The sequence below is a fragment of the Podarcis gaigeae genome, assembly GCF_964106915.1.
Source record: "Podarcis gaigeae genome assembly, chromosome: 7".
NCBI lineage: Eukaryota > Metazoa > Chordata > Lepidosauria > Squamata > Lacertidae > Podarcis > Podarcis gaigeae.
In genome coordinates this window covers 38,402,653-38,419,181 of record NC_139683.1, presented here as the reverse complement: position 1 = coordinate 38,419,181, position 16,529 = coordinate 38,402,653, and the positions used below count along the sequence as shown (strand labels likewise).

Sequence of the window (16,529 nt, the reverse complement as noted above, 5' to 3'; positions counted from 1 at the left end):
CCCTAGGATGCAGCGGTCGCTGAGGGTACCAGAGCAGCGTACGCAACAATGTTTGGCAATGGAAAGCTTCCATAGGAGTCAATGCTGCTGGGGGAGGGGAAATGAGGAGGAGTCAGAATGAATAATTCCATGATGGTGTAAAGACTGGAATTCTTTGTGTTAAGCAGTGACTGAATAAATCATACTTAAAAGCCTTCTTGTTTTCTCCTGGCTCCCTGAATATTCCCTTGACTGGGGTCAAGGGAAGGAATCTGAGATGGAAGGGGGTCCCAGAGTAAGAAGAGGGGACAGACATGGCTGCCTTCCTTGCAAAATGGCTGAACAGTTTGAAAGTGAAGCTCATCCCATATGTAGATGTTCTTGTGCATGCTAATAGAGTCTCAGGACCTGGACAACATAATCATGATACTATATGAAATAGAACATCAGTAAAATTTTAGAGCAACAACTTTAGAACACTTTTTTCCAACTGAAGAGTATCACTTAGAGAGCATTAACAACATCACAGCAAGTGCAACTAAAATGCTTTTTCTCAAAGAAAAAGCAAAGGACAATGTAGGAAACAATACAGTCAACGTTGAACAGGTTTAAGGCCTGTTGACTGTAACAAGAGAGATAAGCTTTCAAATCTACGGAGAATGATAACTTCTTATTGTTGCTAAATGTGGTTCTACAAGCTATTTAATAATAAAATGTACTTAGTTTTTCACACATGGCTTTTCCATATTGTCTTTATTTCTGTTAATAAATGGCATGGTGTAATGTGTCATGTGTTGCTGTTCATCTGAGGGTGTGTGTGTGTATAATCACATTTTTAAATGTGGAATTGTTCCCAATGTAGTAAACATTCATATAGATTTGTTTTGGGATGCCTCATAGGAATCATAGAATAATAGAGTTGGGGTGAACCACAAGGGTCAACTGTGCCAACCTGCTTGAAGCTGAATCACTCCTTTTCGAGAGCAGATGCGCCTCATGCCTTCCTCCACAGACATCCTATTGGGAGAAAGCCAGCTAATGGGTGCTAGACGAGCAGGCCTCTGAGTTCCTGGGCCCTTGACCAGGACCTGCCAGCCGCAGCTGCTTTGTTGACCCCTTGGGATAACTCTGTGTACTGCAGAGGTCTGCAGCCCACAGGTTCAAACCAAGTGAAAGCTTATCTCTATAAACATAAAAGAGATGTGAATTATAGACATTACTCTTTCACTTGTAATATTATTTCATGTTTCAGTTAAGCACTCGCCTTCCCATTATAAAAGGGGAATTCTGGGTGTATTGCAGGATAGGGCAAGAAAGCACTCGTATGTCTTTGAAAACCTAGGACCTTCTGAACACACAGCAGGTGCTGAGTTACTGAGCTAGGGTCCCTTCCAGATAATTAATAAACAATACAGCACAATTCTGTGTATATCAGCTTAGCTTTAATAACATAATTATTAATGCTTCCTATAACAGACATAAGGGACGCGGGTGGCGCTGTGGGTAAAACCGCAGCGCCTAGGACTTGCCGATCGCATGGTCGGCGGTTCGAATCCCCGCAGCGGGGTGAGCTCCCATCGTTCGGTCCCAGCTCCTGCCCACCTAGCAGTTCAAAAGACCCTTAAGTGCAATAGATAAATAGGTACCGTTTTATAGCGGGAAGGTAAACGGCGTTTCCGTGTGCGGCACTGGTGCTGGCTTGCCAGTTGCAGCTTCGTCACGCTGGCCACGTGACCCGGAAGTGTCTGCGGACATCGCTGGCTCCCGGCCTCTAGAGTGAGATGAGCGCACAACCCTAGAGTCTGGCAAGACTGGCCCGTACGGGCAGGGGTACCTTTACCTTTACCTGTAACAGACATCTTGTCAGAAACACTGCAACTGTTTTATATGGACTAGTTAGCTTTGTAATGCTTATCAAATCGTTCTGAAAGAGCTCTTAAGATATTTCCTGGTCTTTTTTGGTATTTATCCCGAAGATTTTCAATTGCAGTCTTTGCCTGTTGAAAGAAGAACAAAGGAATACATTGTGTTATAGGAATATATTGCTAAATAGGTGTTCACAGTTATTAATATCTGTGATGATAAAGTTAAGGGATCAGAACCAGAGGCAACCCATTTATTCCAGATATAGAAGCACAATATGTAACTTCTTTCTGGGATACGTAAATGACTTTGTAAACTGAGATGTATTGCATGATAGTCCTTGTCTCTCAACCATCAAAAGTGACTTCTTCAACATGGAGGGTTGAGCAAGAGCAGCCAGGGCCAGGAAACTCCACTAGGAAACTGCTCATCTGTCAGTGAATCCAGCCCACTCTCTTTATGTTTACCAAGAGCACTGTATGAGAATGGAAGAGAATGGCGGAAATGACTGGCAGAATCCGAGACCAGGGAGAAGAGTCGGTGGAGGAAGATTGGAAGAAATTTAAAGACTATTTACAGAAACATTGTAAAATTAATGAATGTTAGAATGATGTTGGAATGAATTTATGTGATTTTAGCAGAAATGTTACAAAAGTTTAGGAAAAAACAGACTGTTAATTGGTGAAAGGAGGGAAAGTAAAGCTACATTAATATTAAGATAAATTATAGGATAAAAATTGGAAAAGATGGGAAGGATTTGCTGAAATAGCTAACTGAACTAGAATACAAAAAAGGGAGGTGTGAGGAGGTCAAGGAAACAAGCAAATGAAACATAAGTTATGGGAAGGTTCGATTTGTTTTGTGTGTGTGTGTGTTTTAATAAATATTTATTACAGTTTTCCAATTTAATACAAAAAGAAAAAACAACAAACAAATACACAATTAAAACAAATATAATTCCCATTTCTTATTTCCATTACCTTATGTCCCGGACCTCCTCTCACCTCCCCCTTTTGTATTCCAGTTCAAATTCTTAATTCAGCAAATCCTTGTTACGACTTAGTATAGCTTATTTTAAATTATTATTCCACCTTTACATTACAGCTGGTAACCATTTAATTTCCATCCAACATCATTGTAACATTCATTAATTTTACAATATTTCTGTAGATAATCTTTAAATTTCCTCCAATCTTCTTCCGCCGACTCTTTTCCCTGGTCTCGGATTCTGCCGGTCATTTCTGCCAATCCCATGTAATCGATCATCTTCATCTGCCATTCCTCCAGAGTGGGTAAATCTTGTGTCTTCCAGTATTTTGCAATGAGAATTCTTGCTGCTGTTGTTGCATACATAAAGAAAGTTCTATCCTTCTTTAGTACCAATTGGCCAACCATGCCTAGGAGCAAGGCCTCTGGTTTTTTCAAGAAAGTGTACTTAAGTATCTTTTTCAATTCATTATAAATCATTTCCCAGAAGGCCTTAATCCTTGGGCACGTCCACCAAAGGTGAAAGACTGTACCTTCAGTCTCTTTACATTTCCAACATTTATTGTCGGGCAAATGGTAAATTTTTGCAAGCTTGACTGGGGTCATGTACCACCTGTAAATCATTTTCATAATATTCTCTCTTAGGGCATTACATGCCGTGAATTTCAAACTGGTGGTCCACAACTGTTCCCAGTCTTATATCCAACATCTTGTGCCCATTTTATCATAGCAGATTTAACAGTTTCATCCTGAGTGTTCCATTTCAACAGCAAGTTATACATTCTTGACAAATTCTTTGTTTTGGGTTCTAACAATTCTGTTTCTAATTTCGATTTTTCCACCTGGAATCCGATTTTTTTATCCAATTTATAAACCTCCATTATCTGATAGTAATGAAGCCAATCTCGTACTTTACTCTTTAATTTCTCACAATATTTCGGCCATTTGGACTCCATATTAAGTCTTTTGAAAGCTTTAGCTTCCATTGGTGACAACCACCTTGGGGTTTTATTTTCCAATAAATCTTTGTATCTTATCCAAACATTAAACAATGCTTTCCTGACAATATGATTTTTAAATGCTTTATGAGCCTTAACCTTGTCATACCACAAATATGCATGCCACCCGAAGGTATTATTAAAACCTTCCAAATCCAAAATGTCTGTGTTCTCAAGAAGCAGCCAGTCTTTCAACCAGCAAAAGGCTGCTGATTCATAGTAAAGTTTGAAGTCCGGCAGGGCAAAGCCCCCCCTTTCCTTTACATCAGTTAAAATCTTAAATTTTATTCTGGGCTTTTTGCTCTGCCAGACAAATCTGGAAATATCTTTCTGCCACTTCTTGAAACAGTCCATCTTGTCCACAATTTGCAATGTTCGATTTGTTTTTTTAATTTTTTCTATTTTTCTGTTTTTTATTGTGATGTGTTGCCTTGTTTTTGTATAATTTGGTGTTTTTTCTTCTTTCTTTTTGTAACCTTTAAAACTTCAATAAATATTACATTTAAAAAAAGAGAGAAAATGGCAGAGATACAACCAAATTTTCCTGCACGGTTATTACCTCCAGCTATGTGAGGAAAACTGCAGAAATGCTATTGAGTTATATTTCACTATATATTCACTATTCGCTTAGAATGGCAATGGGTGACAGGGCTTGTGACAGAAATAAGTCACCTCCTGGTTCCATGCCTGAAAACAGCACAACAAGGCATGGGTGAAAATAGCAGAGTAGGATGGAGTCACATTCATGTGCAGAGTTGCAATAAGTAACACAAACATCAGAAGTTCTTCAGTAATAGTTTTACCGAGTGAAATATACTCAGAGTCGCAAAGTGATTTCATGCTCTTTATTCAGCTCATAGTGGTGAGGAGGAATGAATGAATGTCCCCTCAAAGTATCTGCTTTATATACATTATTTACACAATGGGCTGCACATGATTGGCTAATTCTGGAATTCTACTGTAAGCCAATCAGGTTGTGGATTCACTTATATCTGGAGCATGATTGGGTGGTTCCTGCCAACCAATCATATTGCTGCATTCTTCTAGGACCAATCAGACTGCTGCATTCTGAATCCTATTGTTCTAGGACCAATCAGACTGCTGCAATTTGGATCCTATTGTTCTAGGACCAATCAGACTGCTGCAGTTTGGATCGTATTCAACTCAGTACATAACACCCCTCCCCTCTAAGTTCCAGTCCTGCCCGGGAGGTCGCATTCATAGTCCTCGAGGTACGCCGGCGGCCTACGTGTGCGTTGTGGCCTGGGATGTTCCCTGGTCCGGGGTTCAGGTTCTGGCTCGTGTTCCAAGGATGCTGGCTGTGATGGGCCTGTTTGGTCTGGCGCAACCGGCTCGCTCAGTCGTGGTTCTGGCTCCGGTGTCCTTTCGGCCTCACAGGTCCTCTCTGTATTTACTGATTCTGCCTCTCCTGCTGCCCCCTCCTGCTCTATGGGCCTCACTGCCCCGCTGTTCCCTTGGGACTCCTCTGACCTTTCCTCCTCCTGGTTTTCTCCCGGGAATCGTCGCCGTATCTGGTCGCAGTGGCGGCGCCAGCATTGCCCCCCATCCGTTAGCACCTCGTATGACACGGGGCCAGTGACCCTGGTGACTGTGGCAGGTACCCATGCTGGGCCTGCCCCAAAATTCTTTGCGTACACTGGGTCCTGGGCCTTGAAGGTCCGGGGGTTCCTGCCTTCCCCCACCACTACCTCATCCTGAGCTCTATCGGGGTGAAGGCGGTCCAATCTGATTGCAAGGCGCCGACCCATTAGTAGTTCAGCGGGGCTCCGGCCAGTTGTTGAGCTGGGGGTGCTGTGCTGTGCTAGGAGGAATGTGGCAAGGCGGTACTCCCAATCCCCTTGCGTCATGCGGCGAAGGGTGTCCTTGGTGGTCCGCACCATGCGTTCTGCTTGGCCATTGGTGGCAGGGTGGAATGGCGCCGAACGGATGTGGCGGATGGCGTTCTGCGCTGTGAAGGTTTGGAATTCTCCTGACGTAAATGCAGTCCCATTGTCTGAGACGAGAGTGTCAGGGAGCCCGTGGGTTGCAAAGAGCCTGCGTAGTACCTGGATGGCTGCGGATGTAGAAGTGGACGGTACCAGTGCAACTTCCAGCCATTTGGTGTAGGAGTCCACCACTATGAAGAATGTTTTCCCCTGAAAGGGGCCAGCGAAGTCCACATGCAGGCGTGACCATGGTGCTCGGGCGGACTCCCAGGACTGGACTGGGGCCCTTGGGGGATCTGGGCGGGATTCTTGGCAGGCCTGGCAGTGTTTGACCCAGGCCTCTATCTCTCCGTCGATCCCTGGCCACCACACATAACTCCTGGCCAGGGCCTTCATTCTTACTACCCCTGGGTGTGTCTCATGTAGGGCTGTGAGGACCCTTTTGCGGAGGGGCTGGGGAACAACAACCCTGCTTCCCCATAACAGGCACCCCTTGTGGGCCGACAGTTCATGTTTGCGGGTTGTGTAGCCAGCGAATTCTGGCCCAGGACTGCTGCTGGGCCATCCCCTCCACACCCAGTCCAGGACCCGGGAGATGACCCTATCTTTCTTGGAATGGTGTGCAACTTCTTGTGCCTGAATGGGGCGGTCAGGAAGCAGCTCCAGGCTCATAACCTCTTGTGCAGGTGCTGGGTCAGGGCCTGTTTCCGGTAGTGGTAGCCTGCTGAGGGCGTCCGCATGGCCCATCGCCTTCCCCGGGCGGTGAATCAGTGCATACTGGTAGCTGGCAAGGAAAATTGACCACCTGAGGACACGAGGAGACAGCACTTGGGGGGTCTGCTTTTCGGGAGCAAACAAGCCAAGCAACGGCTTGTGGTCAGTCACCACGGTGAAGGGCCGTCCGTACAAGAAATCATGGAATTTTTTTACTCCCTTCACGATTGCGAGCCCCTCCTTGTCTATTTGCGAGTAGTTCCGCTCGGTTGCGTTGAGTGTCTGGGAAAAGTATGCTACCGGTACCTCTCTCCCATCCGGGAGTTGGTGTCCCAGGACAGCGCCAATGCCATAGGGCGAGGCGTCGCATGCTAGCACCACTGGCAGCCTCTCGTCGAAGTGTGCCAAGACCGAGTTTGAGACAAGCAGGTCCTTGACTGCCTGGAATGCAGCCTCCTGGCACTGGCCCCACACCCAAGGGGCCCGCTTGTCCAGGAGTCTGTGTAGGGACTCCGCTACTGCCGCCTTGTGGGGAAGGAAGGAATGGTAAAAGTTCAATAGTCCCAAGAAGGCCTGAAGTTCAGTCTTGCTCTTGGGCGCTGGGGCATCACAAATTGCCCGTACCTTGTCCCCAGTTGGGTGGACCCCTTCTGCGTCCACCATAAATCCCAGAAAGTCCACCTGAGACACTCCTAGTAGACATTTTTCCCGCTTCACCTTGAGACCCGCCATCTGGAAACGGTGCAGAACGGTGCGGAGGCGGCCCTCAAACTCCTCTGGTGTGGGCCCGGCAATCAACACATCATCGAAGAAGGGGGTGACGCCAGGAATCCCTTTAAGGAGCGAGTCCATTAGATTCTGGAATATGCCTGGTGCCACACTGACACCGAATTGCAGCCGCTTTACCCTGAACGCTCCTCTGTGCGTCACAATTGTCTGTGCCTCTGCTGTGGCCTCATCTACTGGAAGCTGTTGATATGCTTGGGCCAAGTCCAGCTTGCCAAAAATTTTCGACCCAGCCAGGGTGGCAAGGACATGGCTGACCACTGGCACTGGGTATGCATGGGCCGTGAGGGCCTTGTTTATGGTACATTTGTAGTCTGCGCAGATGCGGACTGAACCATTAGGCTTGACGGGTGTGACGATTGGGGTTTCCCAGGGGGCATTAGGCACTGGCTCCAGCACCCCTTGCTCCACAAGCCGGTCCAATTCCTTGTCTATACGGGGTTTCAGGGCGAACGGGACCCGGCGGGCCTTTAGCCTGACCGGTCGTACTGCGGGGTCAAGCTGTAGAGCAATGGGGGGGGGGCCCGTATACTGTCCCAATTTCCCATCGAAAACCTCTGGAAAGTCCTTGCATATGGCATCCACGTCCACTTGTAAGGTAGTGTGGTTCACCCCGGTGATGGCTAGCCCCAGTGGTCCAAACCATGCCAATCCCAGTAAGCTAATGTAGGGGCCCTTGACCACAAGCAAGTCCAGTTGCCGCGTCCGCCCTTGGTATTGCACCCTGAAGGTCCCCACCCCCATTGTGGGGACCTTACGTTTCTGGAAGTCCCGGAGGGTGAATGGGGCCGGCCTGAGTTTGGGACCCCCAGTAGGACACAGTTTCCTTAAGGTCCTTGCTGAGATTATGGATAGATTTGAACCCGTGTCAAGCTCCATGCGGCATGGGGCCCCCTCTATCCGTACCTCTACATAAATTTTCTCTATGTTGGGGTAGGGCAACTGGTATACCTGGACGTCCGTGAGCTCCGTCGAGTTGCCTTGGTGCGTTGGGCCCCGGGACCTGGGGCTCTTGGATTGGTCATCTAATGCCTGGCGTCGGGTGGGCCGAGCCCGACACACCCGGGCGATGTGTCCCAATTTTCTGCACTGCCTGCACTCTACGTTGCGGAAACGGCAGGTCCGCCTCTCGTGACTTTCCCCGCAGCTTGCGCAGTTCCCTCCTTCTCGTCGAGGCAGCTGTGGTATGTGGGCTGCTTGAGTGTGCTGCTGTACTCGGTGCACTTCCTCCCTGTCAGATCCTGAGTCGTCAGTGAGGTCTTCGTGGTGAACCCTCGGTTGGGATGGCAGGCTCGGCCGTGCCTCTTGTGTCGACCTCTTGGCAGCTTCCGTTGCCAGGGCCTCCTCCAGAGCGACCTGGAACGTTAGGTCCTTCTTAGCGTAGAGGCGTCGTTGCAGCTTCTCATCCTTCAGGCCACCGACGAGGCGGTCCCGAAGCATGTTCTCCAGCTCTGAGAAGTTGCAGAACCGGGCGGCTTGGCGGAGAGAGGTCACAAACCCAGTTATGGTTTCCCCAGGGGCTTGCCGCTTTGCGTAGAAGGCATTTCGACGAGCCACCACTGAGGGCTGTGGCGAAAAGTGCCCCTTAAGCTGTTCCATTATTGTTTTAGTTACAGATAGGTAGCCGTGTTGGTCTGCCATAGTCAAAACAAAACAAAATTCCTTCCAGTAGCACCTTAAAGACCAACTAAGTCAGTTCTTGGTATGAGCTTTCGTGTGCATGCACACTTCTTCAGATACACTGTGTATCTGAAGAAGTGTGCATGCACACGAAAGCTCATACCAAGAACTGACTTAGTTGGTCTTTAAGGTGCTACTGGAAGGAATTTTGTTTTGTTTCCATTATTGTTTTGTATGCAAAACAGTAGCGACGTCTTCAGGCGCAAGGAGAGCCCGAGCGATTTCAAATGTCTCCTCTCCGCAGACGCTGAAGAATATCGCCCTCTTCTTGGCGTCTTCTTCATCGGTGACCCCTTTGGCTTCTAGGAGGAAGGTAAAACGGGAGGCGTACGCTTCCCAGCCTCCCGTTGCTGGGTTGAACGGCGAGAAGCTGCTGTCGGTTGCCATTCTGAGTTCCTTGGGTCCCGGAGCTGAAGCCTGGATACACGGTGCGAGGCAGCGGTGCGGCAGGTGGCGGTGCTGCGGTGCTGTGTGTGGCAGTCAGCTCAGCAGGATCCCACCTTCGTCACCAGTGAAATATACTCAGAGTCGCAAAGTGATTTCATGCTCTTTATTCAGCTCATAGTGGTATAATGAACCCAATCTCTAGTCGTATAGAATGAGCAAGTCAGTAGGCAGAAACCATTTTATAGAACTGAAAAAGAGAAACCAACAGGAAAACAATATTCTGCTTTTTTACTTCCTTGTGTAGAGTTAACCCTATCTCCCGTCATACAGAAGGAGCAAAGTCAGTAGGCAGAAGACACTTATACGACTGAAAGAGAGAAACCATCAGGACTGAAAGAGTCCTGTTATATACGACTGAAAGAGAGAAACAAACAGGAAAAGAATATTCTACTTTTTTACTTCCAGGCGTAGAGTTAACTTACTTTTTCAGCCAGCTCTGCAGCTGTTATATTTGGATCATATGGGATGGGTTCTCCAATATATGTCCTCAGTTTCACTGGAAATGGCCCATATATGGGAAGGTAGATAAGTCGTGTTTTCTCATATAACCATCTTGTCAACCCTATGTATGAAAGGGAAAAGAGTCCGTAAGAAAGCGATCCCATACCAAATTTGAAATTAGTTGGCATTCTGAGTTTTTAGCAATCCCAATCAATTCATCTCAGAGATGAGGTTAAATAATTTGAGTGCATATTTTTAAGAGACAGCACAACTTTTGCAGATAAGTGTACACTGAATAAACTACTAGTAGGTATGAAATAGATTTAAAAAAAATATCATTGTATATTATTAATCTGTTTATTGCCTGATATCAGATCTCTTGATCAACCAAGGAATATAAGATATTTTGCTCACTTGACTTTCCAATGTTCCTGAATGTTTCACAAGCGTTTTGGGTAAACATAGGGATGATGGGCTAAAAGAATAAAAGAAGAAATGCAAAATCAAAAGAAAAGTGAGAACTGGAGAATTACTTCACACCACCCGCTCCACCTTTATTTTGGCATTGCAGTGACAAGCCAGACGCAACTGACTTCAAATTGCACATGCTGTCCCCCAGATTTTCAAGAATTTTCAAGAATTGAAGAGGAGAAAAGCTATTTTTCTTTTTAAATGTAAGTGATTTCATTCGCTTTTTTTTTAAAAAAAAAGCAGGGGTAGGAAATACTTGGTACTCGATATCATTTGACCCCTAAACAGGATATTTGCCATCCTCAACTAATTAGGATGCTAGATCAAGGATGTCAACACATTATGTCTTATCTAGGATAATCGTGGAGGCAATGCAAATTGGACAAAGATCACTCACCACTTTTGCCTCCAAAGCTACGCGAGCGAAACCAGTGCGGTTACCCCACATTATGTTGTAGTCATTACTAAAGTGTGATTCTCTACCTCCACCAGGGGCAACGCCCAGTAAATGGCCTTTCTTCAAAATTTCCACACATTCAGCTTTATTGAAATCTTTCAAATTGATGGAATTTAAAAGTATCTTCAGCCCTGAAAAAAGAAGCCCCAAATAGAAAAAAAATGCATTTTATATAACTCTTATTTAGGAAATATTGTGGATGCTATACAAGTGTCATTATTCCAAAGATATTGCACTGTTACAGATCACAAGCATAGTTCTCTACCAATACTTTTCAAGTAGGATTTTGTGGAAGTGCTGATGTGGCCACCTTTTTAGACATGCGTTCCACAAGTCAAGTCTGTAGTACAACCGAATGACATTCAAGTTTGCATTATGATAAAAATACAGGCCACAGTGCCTTGCTGCATGCACAGAGAGACAGATACACACATGGCACAGATGAGCCCATGCTGGCTGAATCCTGCCTACAACAACATAAGTTCATCTTTTCATGCACAGGTAACTGGGTGGAGATTATATGCTGCGTTAATTCACCCAATGGACAAATTCACCCCCCAAACAGAGCACTCTGTGCTACTGGGCATTTGGGGGCTTTTATGGGAGCATAAAAGCTTTGTGTGGGAGTGCTTGATTGGCCATGTGTTCGGTTGGGGCCCTGTTTTCTGGTATCTTTGTACCTGAAGAAATCATCAAGTTGGAGACCCAGTTTCCTACACCTTGTCCTATTCTGGCATTAAAGTCAGCAACAATCATATGCAGTTAACAGCACAGAAATCAGATGTCAGTTGACCACATTTCTTAGATCCCTGAGGAAGAGTGTAGAAAGTAACCTCATAGCTGTTTTGAGGTCAGACAAGGTATTCCTGCAATCTGTGATCATGGGCCAAAAGACAAAGGTCGACATGCTGTATTGGAAACATAGCCTGATTCAAATAAGATGCCTGAAACATCATTGGAAGAAGAGGTTGAGGCTGTAAATGGCCAAAAGCAAGCCTGCAGTTTCCAACTTTCTTTTTTGTGTGAACACTCCATCTCATTCTGGGCTCATCCATTGTTGTAACTCAGATGGGAATCTGTCAGGGCAACTTGTCACTGGGAAATGAAGTGAGGCATGCTTTGAGAGGATTGCCCCAACAGCATAGGTGGGATACAATGAAATATCAACACTTGGTTACGAGTGTTATTTTTCCTTACGTTCCCCTTGGTCACATCCATCATCTTGCTGATATTTTATTTGTATGTTGTTTTTCACCTCTTTGCCTGATACATGGTTTTATATTTTATAGGATTGTTTTATGTCACATTTCACATATTTTTCGATAAAAAGCATGATTTGAATTTAATAATTTACCTGGTAGCCAATATATGCCTCTATGAATGACCGAAAAGCACTCTCTTTGTGACTCCTTAAAAAGTTTAGCGACAAGGAAGGAATAGTCAATAGCAATGACTGAGTGATAATAAACAATAATCCCTGGTCCTTTACGGAGATGTTCCATGCCAATAACTTCATAACCTGGAAATAATACAAACCACAACAAATAAATATTACTTTGTGAAAAATAAATGAAATATTGCAATCTTTTATTGGAAGAAAACAGTGCAGTTCAGAAAACTGAAATTTAAGATCAGGTAAAAACCTCTCCTATATGTTTCAGTGTTCTGGATGCTAGTTTGTCATCTATACAGATCAAGACTTTCTCTGTTGTGATCCCAGAAAAAATGGTATTCTCCTCTGCTGGAATATTCCTTCCTTGCTTACTTTTGGGTGCAGGTGAAAACATTTTTGCCTAGTCTTTGAGTAAGCTAAAACTGTGACCCTCTTTCAATCTCCTTTAAGCATAGGGTGTTCTCCTTCATGGAGAGCACGTGTTGCGGTGGGGTCTGCTGAGCCACCCCTTTGTTACCAGGCAGGGTCTCTAAAGATGGCCTGGGGCAGTGATTGGTTCACTGGGTTGCTGGGGTAAAAGTTATGCTGCAATTTTGGTGGGAGGGGTAAAATGTTTAAATACTCTGCACACAGCCTGGAGCTTTCTCTTTGCTGCGTGCAACGGATCACCTGCAGCACTTGGGCCGTGTGGAGGACAGTGGAGCAATCTTCTCATTGTCTCATTGTCTGGTTACATTTCTTTATTTCCCCCTTCTTTTTAATCTTCTCTAGTCCCTTAATTAATTTAATTCTCCCTTTTTTCTGTTTGATTTCCCACCCCACCCCTTACCCTGCCCTTTGGGAAGATTCTCCCTGTACCTGTGAGTGCTGCCTGGGCATAATCCTGTTAGGATATTTCCGTTCCACCTTAAAAGGGAGCAGGCTGTGTAAGTCAGAGTCTGCGTATTTCCTGTTTCTCAGGATGTTTATGTTTGCTATTGCTTTCGTTTTCTCTCTCTGCGCCAGAACACGCTAGCAGTCGGTCATGTTTTTCTTTGTTCTGACCAATGCTGAATAAACATTCTAAATGATACTCTCCTGAGTGCAACTTTTGCTGTGTGAATTCTGCTGACAGAGTGTGCACCAGCCCAGGAATGTGGCAATCTGTTTCTGAGGCTTGGTGTCGCAAATTGCTGATACTGCGTGACTACGGGAGATCGATGGATCGTCCGGAGACGACGTGGAGGCAGTGATGGCCTTTGTCTCCCTGGCAGTATCCCAAAAACAGGTTATGGGCCCAGATTCACGGCATTTACAGGAGGGTAAAAATGCGACAGACTGCTGAGGTATGTGGAAAAGCGAAAGAGGAGGCTTTTCTGAAAGCCGCGGCTGATAGCCTTTGATGTCTGGCTGGCCTAAGTTGGTCTGGGTGCTGAGCCAAGAAGGCTTCGTGATTAATGGGAGCCAAGATTAAAGAGTCTTTGAGATAAAGAGAGAGACTCGGGCTCTAGGAAAACCTGAAATGGAATTTTTCCAAGCTGCTGAATGCCCTAAGTTAAATGGGAAAAATTATCAGACCTGGGCAAAATGGTGTGAGAGTGTGCTGTGTCAGTATGGAGTGCGTCAAACCGTGTCTCAAGCCCCTCCAGTTCCTCTGACAGAGAAATGGGAGGCCCAGAATTCGAAGGCCATTGACATAATCGTCTTGTCCGTCTCTCTGGAGGAAATAAAAACGCTTGCTGGCAACGTGACGGCACGTAAGATGTGGAATGCTTTGAAGAGAGCGCATCTGCCGGTCATCCCAGCTCAGAGTCTGAATGCCCAGAGTGTGAATGCATCGGAAGTCCTGGCTGTTTCCCAGAATGCGAGTGAATGCAGGGATGCTGAGGGCACCGGTTGCAAGCTGCAGGGGGAGCAGACTGTGATGTCAGCCCAGGCAGCATTCCAGCCTCCAGGGGGAGCCAAGGAGTCGGCAGCTGAGAGCTCTGTTTCTCGTGGGAGCCAAGGTCATCGTCTTTGCAGAGGCCGGAAGGCCAGAGGTAAACAAAGACAGATGCCTGCAGATGGCCCAAAGCAGGGGGGGGGGGTGAAGAGCCCACGCCAGTGGAAAACAAAGCGTTGTTTGCTGGCACTGCTTCACCAAAGGCTAAAGGCAAGTCTGATGGCCAGGAGCAGGGGGGCAAGCTGCAAAAGCCCATGCCAGTAGAAAACAAGGCTTTGTTAGCTGGCACAGCTTCACCAAAGGCTAAAGGCAAGTCTGATGGCCAGGAGCAGGGGGGCAAGCTGCAAAAGCCCATGCCAGTGGAAAACAAGGCTTTGTTAGCTGGCACAGCTTCACCAAAGGCTAAAGGCAAGTCTGATGGCCAGGAGCAGGGGGGCAAGCTGCAAAAGCCCACGCCGGTGGAAAACAAGGTTTTGCTTGCTGCAAAGACTGCTCCAAAGGCTAAAGCCAAGTTTATTGTGGACATGAGAATCTTTGGTTCTGACATGTGGGTACACACCCCACAAAGCAACAAGCTTGGGAAGCGTGGGGCACATGGTTTGTTCGTGGGGTACGAGAAAGGTGCATACAGGGTATGGATGACTAACTCTAAGTCCATTAAGTTCACCAAGAGTGTTGAGTACAATCCTAAGTGGGGGGGAAATGTGGGAATTTTCCAGAGTTACCCAGAGGAGGATGAAGGTGATGGGAAAAAGGCAGATGATGTTGAGGAAGCTGAGGATGAGGATGATGATGATCAGAGTTCGGATTCCAGTTCAGTGGGCGGCGCTGCTGCTGGTGTCAGTGACAGTGATGACACAGCAGACTACAAGAGCGCAAAGGCCTCAGTCAGACCATCTGATGCGTCTGACAATGAACTGGAAGAACCACTGTTCACCATTGGTCACTTTTCTCCTAAGAAGGAGGAGATGAGTCCAGAAGACTTACGTCTGGTTCGCAGGTCTGAAAAGGCAACCAAAGGCAGACCTCCAAAGAGATTTGCTGATGAGTTTGCTAAGACAGCAACTGCTGTTCTTAGTAGCTCAGAGAAGGTGTGGGAACCTTCAAGCTTCAAAGAGGTTCAGGAGTTAACCTCTAAAGATGCTGAGCCTTGGTTTAATGCCATGAAGGCTGAAGTTGATTCCTTGAACAGGAACCAAACTTGGGAATTGGTACCAGTAGTCCCAGGAATGAGACTGGTTGGCAACAAATGGGTCTTCAAGGCCAAGACAGACCAGAATGGCAAGGTTGTCAGACACAAAGCCAGATTGGTTGCCAGAGGTTTTTCACAGGTACCAGGACAGGATTACCACGAGACCTACTCGCCCACCGTCAAATATGAGAGCATTCGGCTAATGCTCAAGATCGCTGCAGAGGAGAAACTGCATGTTTCCCACCATGATATTAATACAGCTTTTTTTTACGGGATTTTGGGGGAGGAGTTGTATATGCTTCCACCTGATGGAATGCAGATACAGAAGGGAATGGTCTGTAAACTGCGGAAATCCTTATATGGTCTCAAGCAGAGTGCCAGGTGTTGGAACACAAAACTCACTGAGACATTGTTTTCTCTAGGTTTTCACCAGGGCAAAGCTGATCCATGTGTGTTTGTCAAGGAGGAGGGGCAAAACAAACTGTATTGTTTATGTTTTGTTGATGATCTTCTGATGTTTTGGAAGAATCAGGCTTTTTACCAAAGCACCCTAGCTCAGCTGAAGGAGCACTTTGACATGAAGGATCTTGGTGAGGTATCCAACTATCTTTCTCTGCAGGTGGAGAGGGACCAAGCAGGTAATTTTCTGGTACACCAAACTCAGAAAATTGCTGATGTATTAACCAGGTTGAATTTGGTTGATGCAAACCCAGCAGACACACCGATGGTGACAGGTTACCAGGTAGATAGTACTGCTGAAGCGTTTTCTGACACTACGCTGTACAGGTGCATTCTAGGCAAGTTGAATTTCATTGCTAGATGCTCAAGACCTGACATTGCTGTAAGCACTAACCTGCTTAGCAGACATGCTAACAATCCTACTGTTCAGAATTGGAAAGCTCTGAAGTGCATAGCCCGCTATTTGAAAGGCTGAGGTTCACTACAGGCTGAGGTTCACCAGTCAGAAGACTGGAGGTCTTGAAATCTTTGCAGATGCAAGATTTGGAAGTGACACCACGGATGGTACAAGCACTTCTGGAGTATGCTACATGTACAACCACTGTCTGTTTGACTGGTTGTGCAAAAAGCAGACAACAGTGAGCCTAAGTTCCTGTGAAGCAGAACTCAATGCTCTGTCATTTTCACTCATGGATTGTGAATGGTTGATGCAACTGTTTAAGGACATTGGGGTTTCTGTGAAATGTCCTATACAAGTGTATCAAGACAATAGATCCTGTTTGGCTTTGCTGAACT

At 46.1% G+C, this 16,529-nt stretch overlaps 1 protein-coding gene and 2 long non-coding RNA genes across 5 annotated transcripts in view; 2 read left to right on the top strand and 1 right to left on the bottom strand.

Annotated features, from left to right (window-relative positions):
* LOC310848707 overlaps nucleotides 1–16,529 on the top strand; it is a 178,061-nt gene that overhangs the window by 142,098 nt on the left and 19,434 nt on the right. The window lies entirely within an intron of this gene.
* The window catches only part of LOC310848640 (DGAT1/2-independent enzyme synthesizing storage lipids-like), a 48,346-nt gene continuing 33,216 nt past the window's right edge, over nucleotides 1,400–16,529 (bottom strand). For both annotated transcript variants that reach the window (XM_083748017.1, XM_083748016.1), the window contains 6 exons: nucleotides 12,124–12,288; nucleotides 10,710–10,900; nucleotides 10,256–10,316; nucleotides 9,823–9,962; nucleotides 1,826–1,976; nucleotides 1,400–1,446 (listed from right to left, as the gene is read on the bottom strand). In XM_083748017.1, the coding sequence (XP_083604143.1) occupies nucleotides 1,872–1,976; nucleotides 9,823–9,962; nucleotides 10,256–10,316; nucleotides 10,710–10,900; nucleotides 12,124–12,288 (662 nt within the window). In that variant the 3' untranslated portion in view covers nucleotides 1,400–1,446; nucleotides 1,826–1,871. The remainder of the gene's footprint in view (nucleotides 1,447–1,825; nucleotides 1,977–9,822; nucleotides 9,963–10,255; nucleotides 10,317–10,709; nucleotides 10,901–12,123; nucleotides 12,289–16,529) is intronic.
* Nucleotides 9,522–9,939, top strand: LOC310848735. The gene is made up of 2 exons (XR_014566564.1): nucleotides 9,522–9,638; nucleotides 9,806–9,939. It is a non-coding gene; the product is annotated as an uncharacterized lncRNA (long non-coding RNA).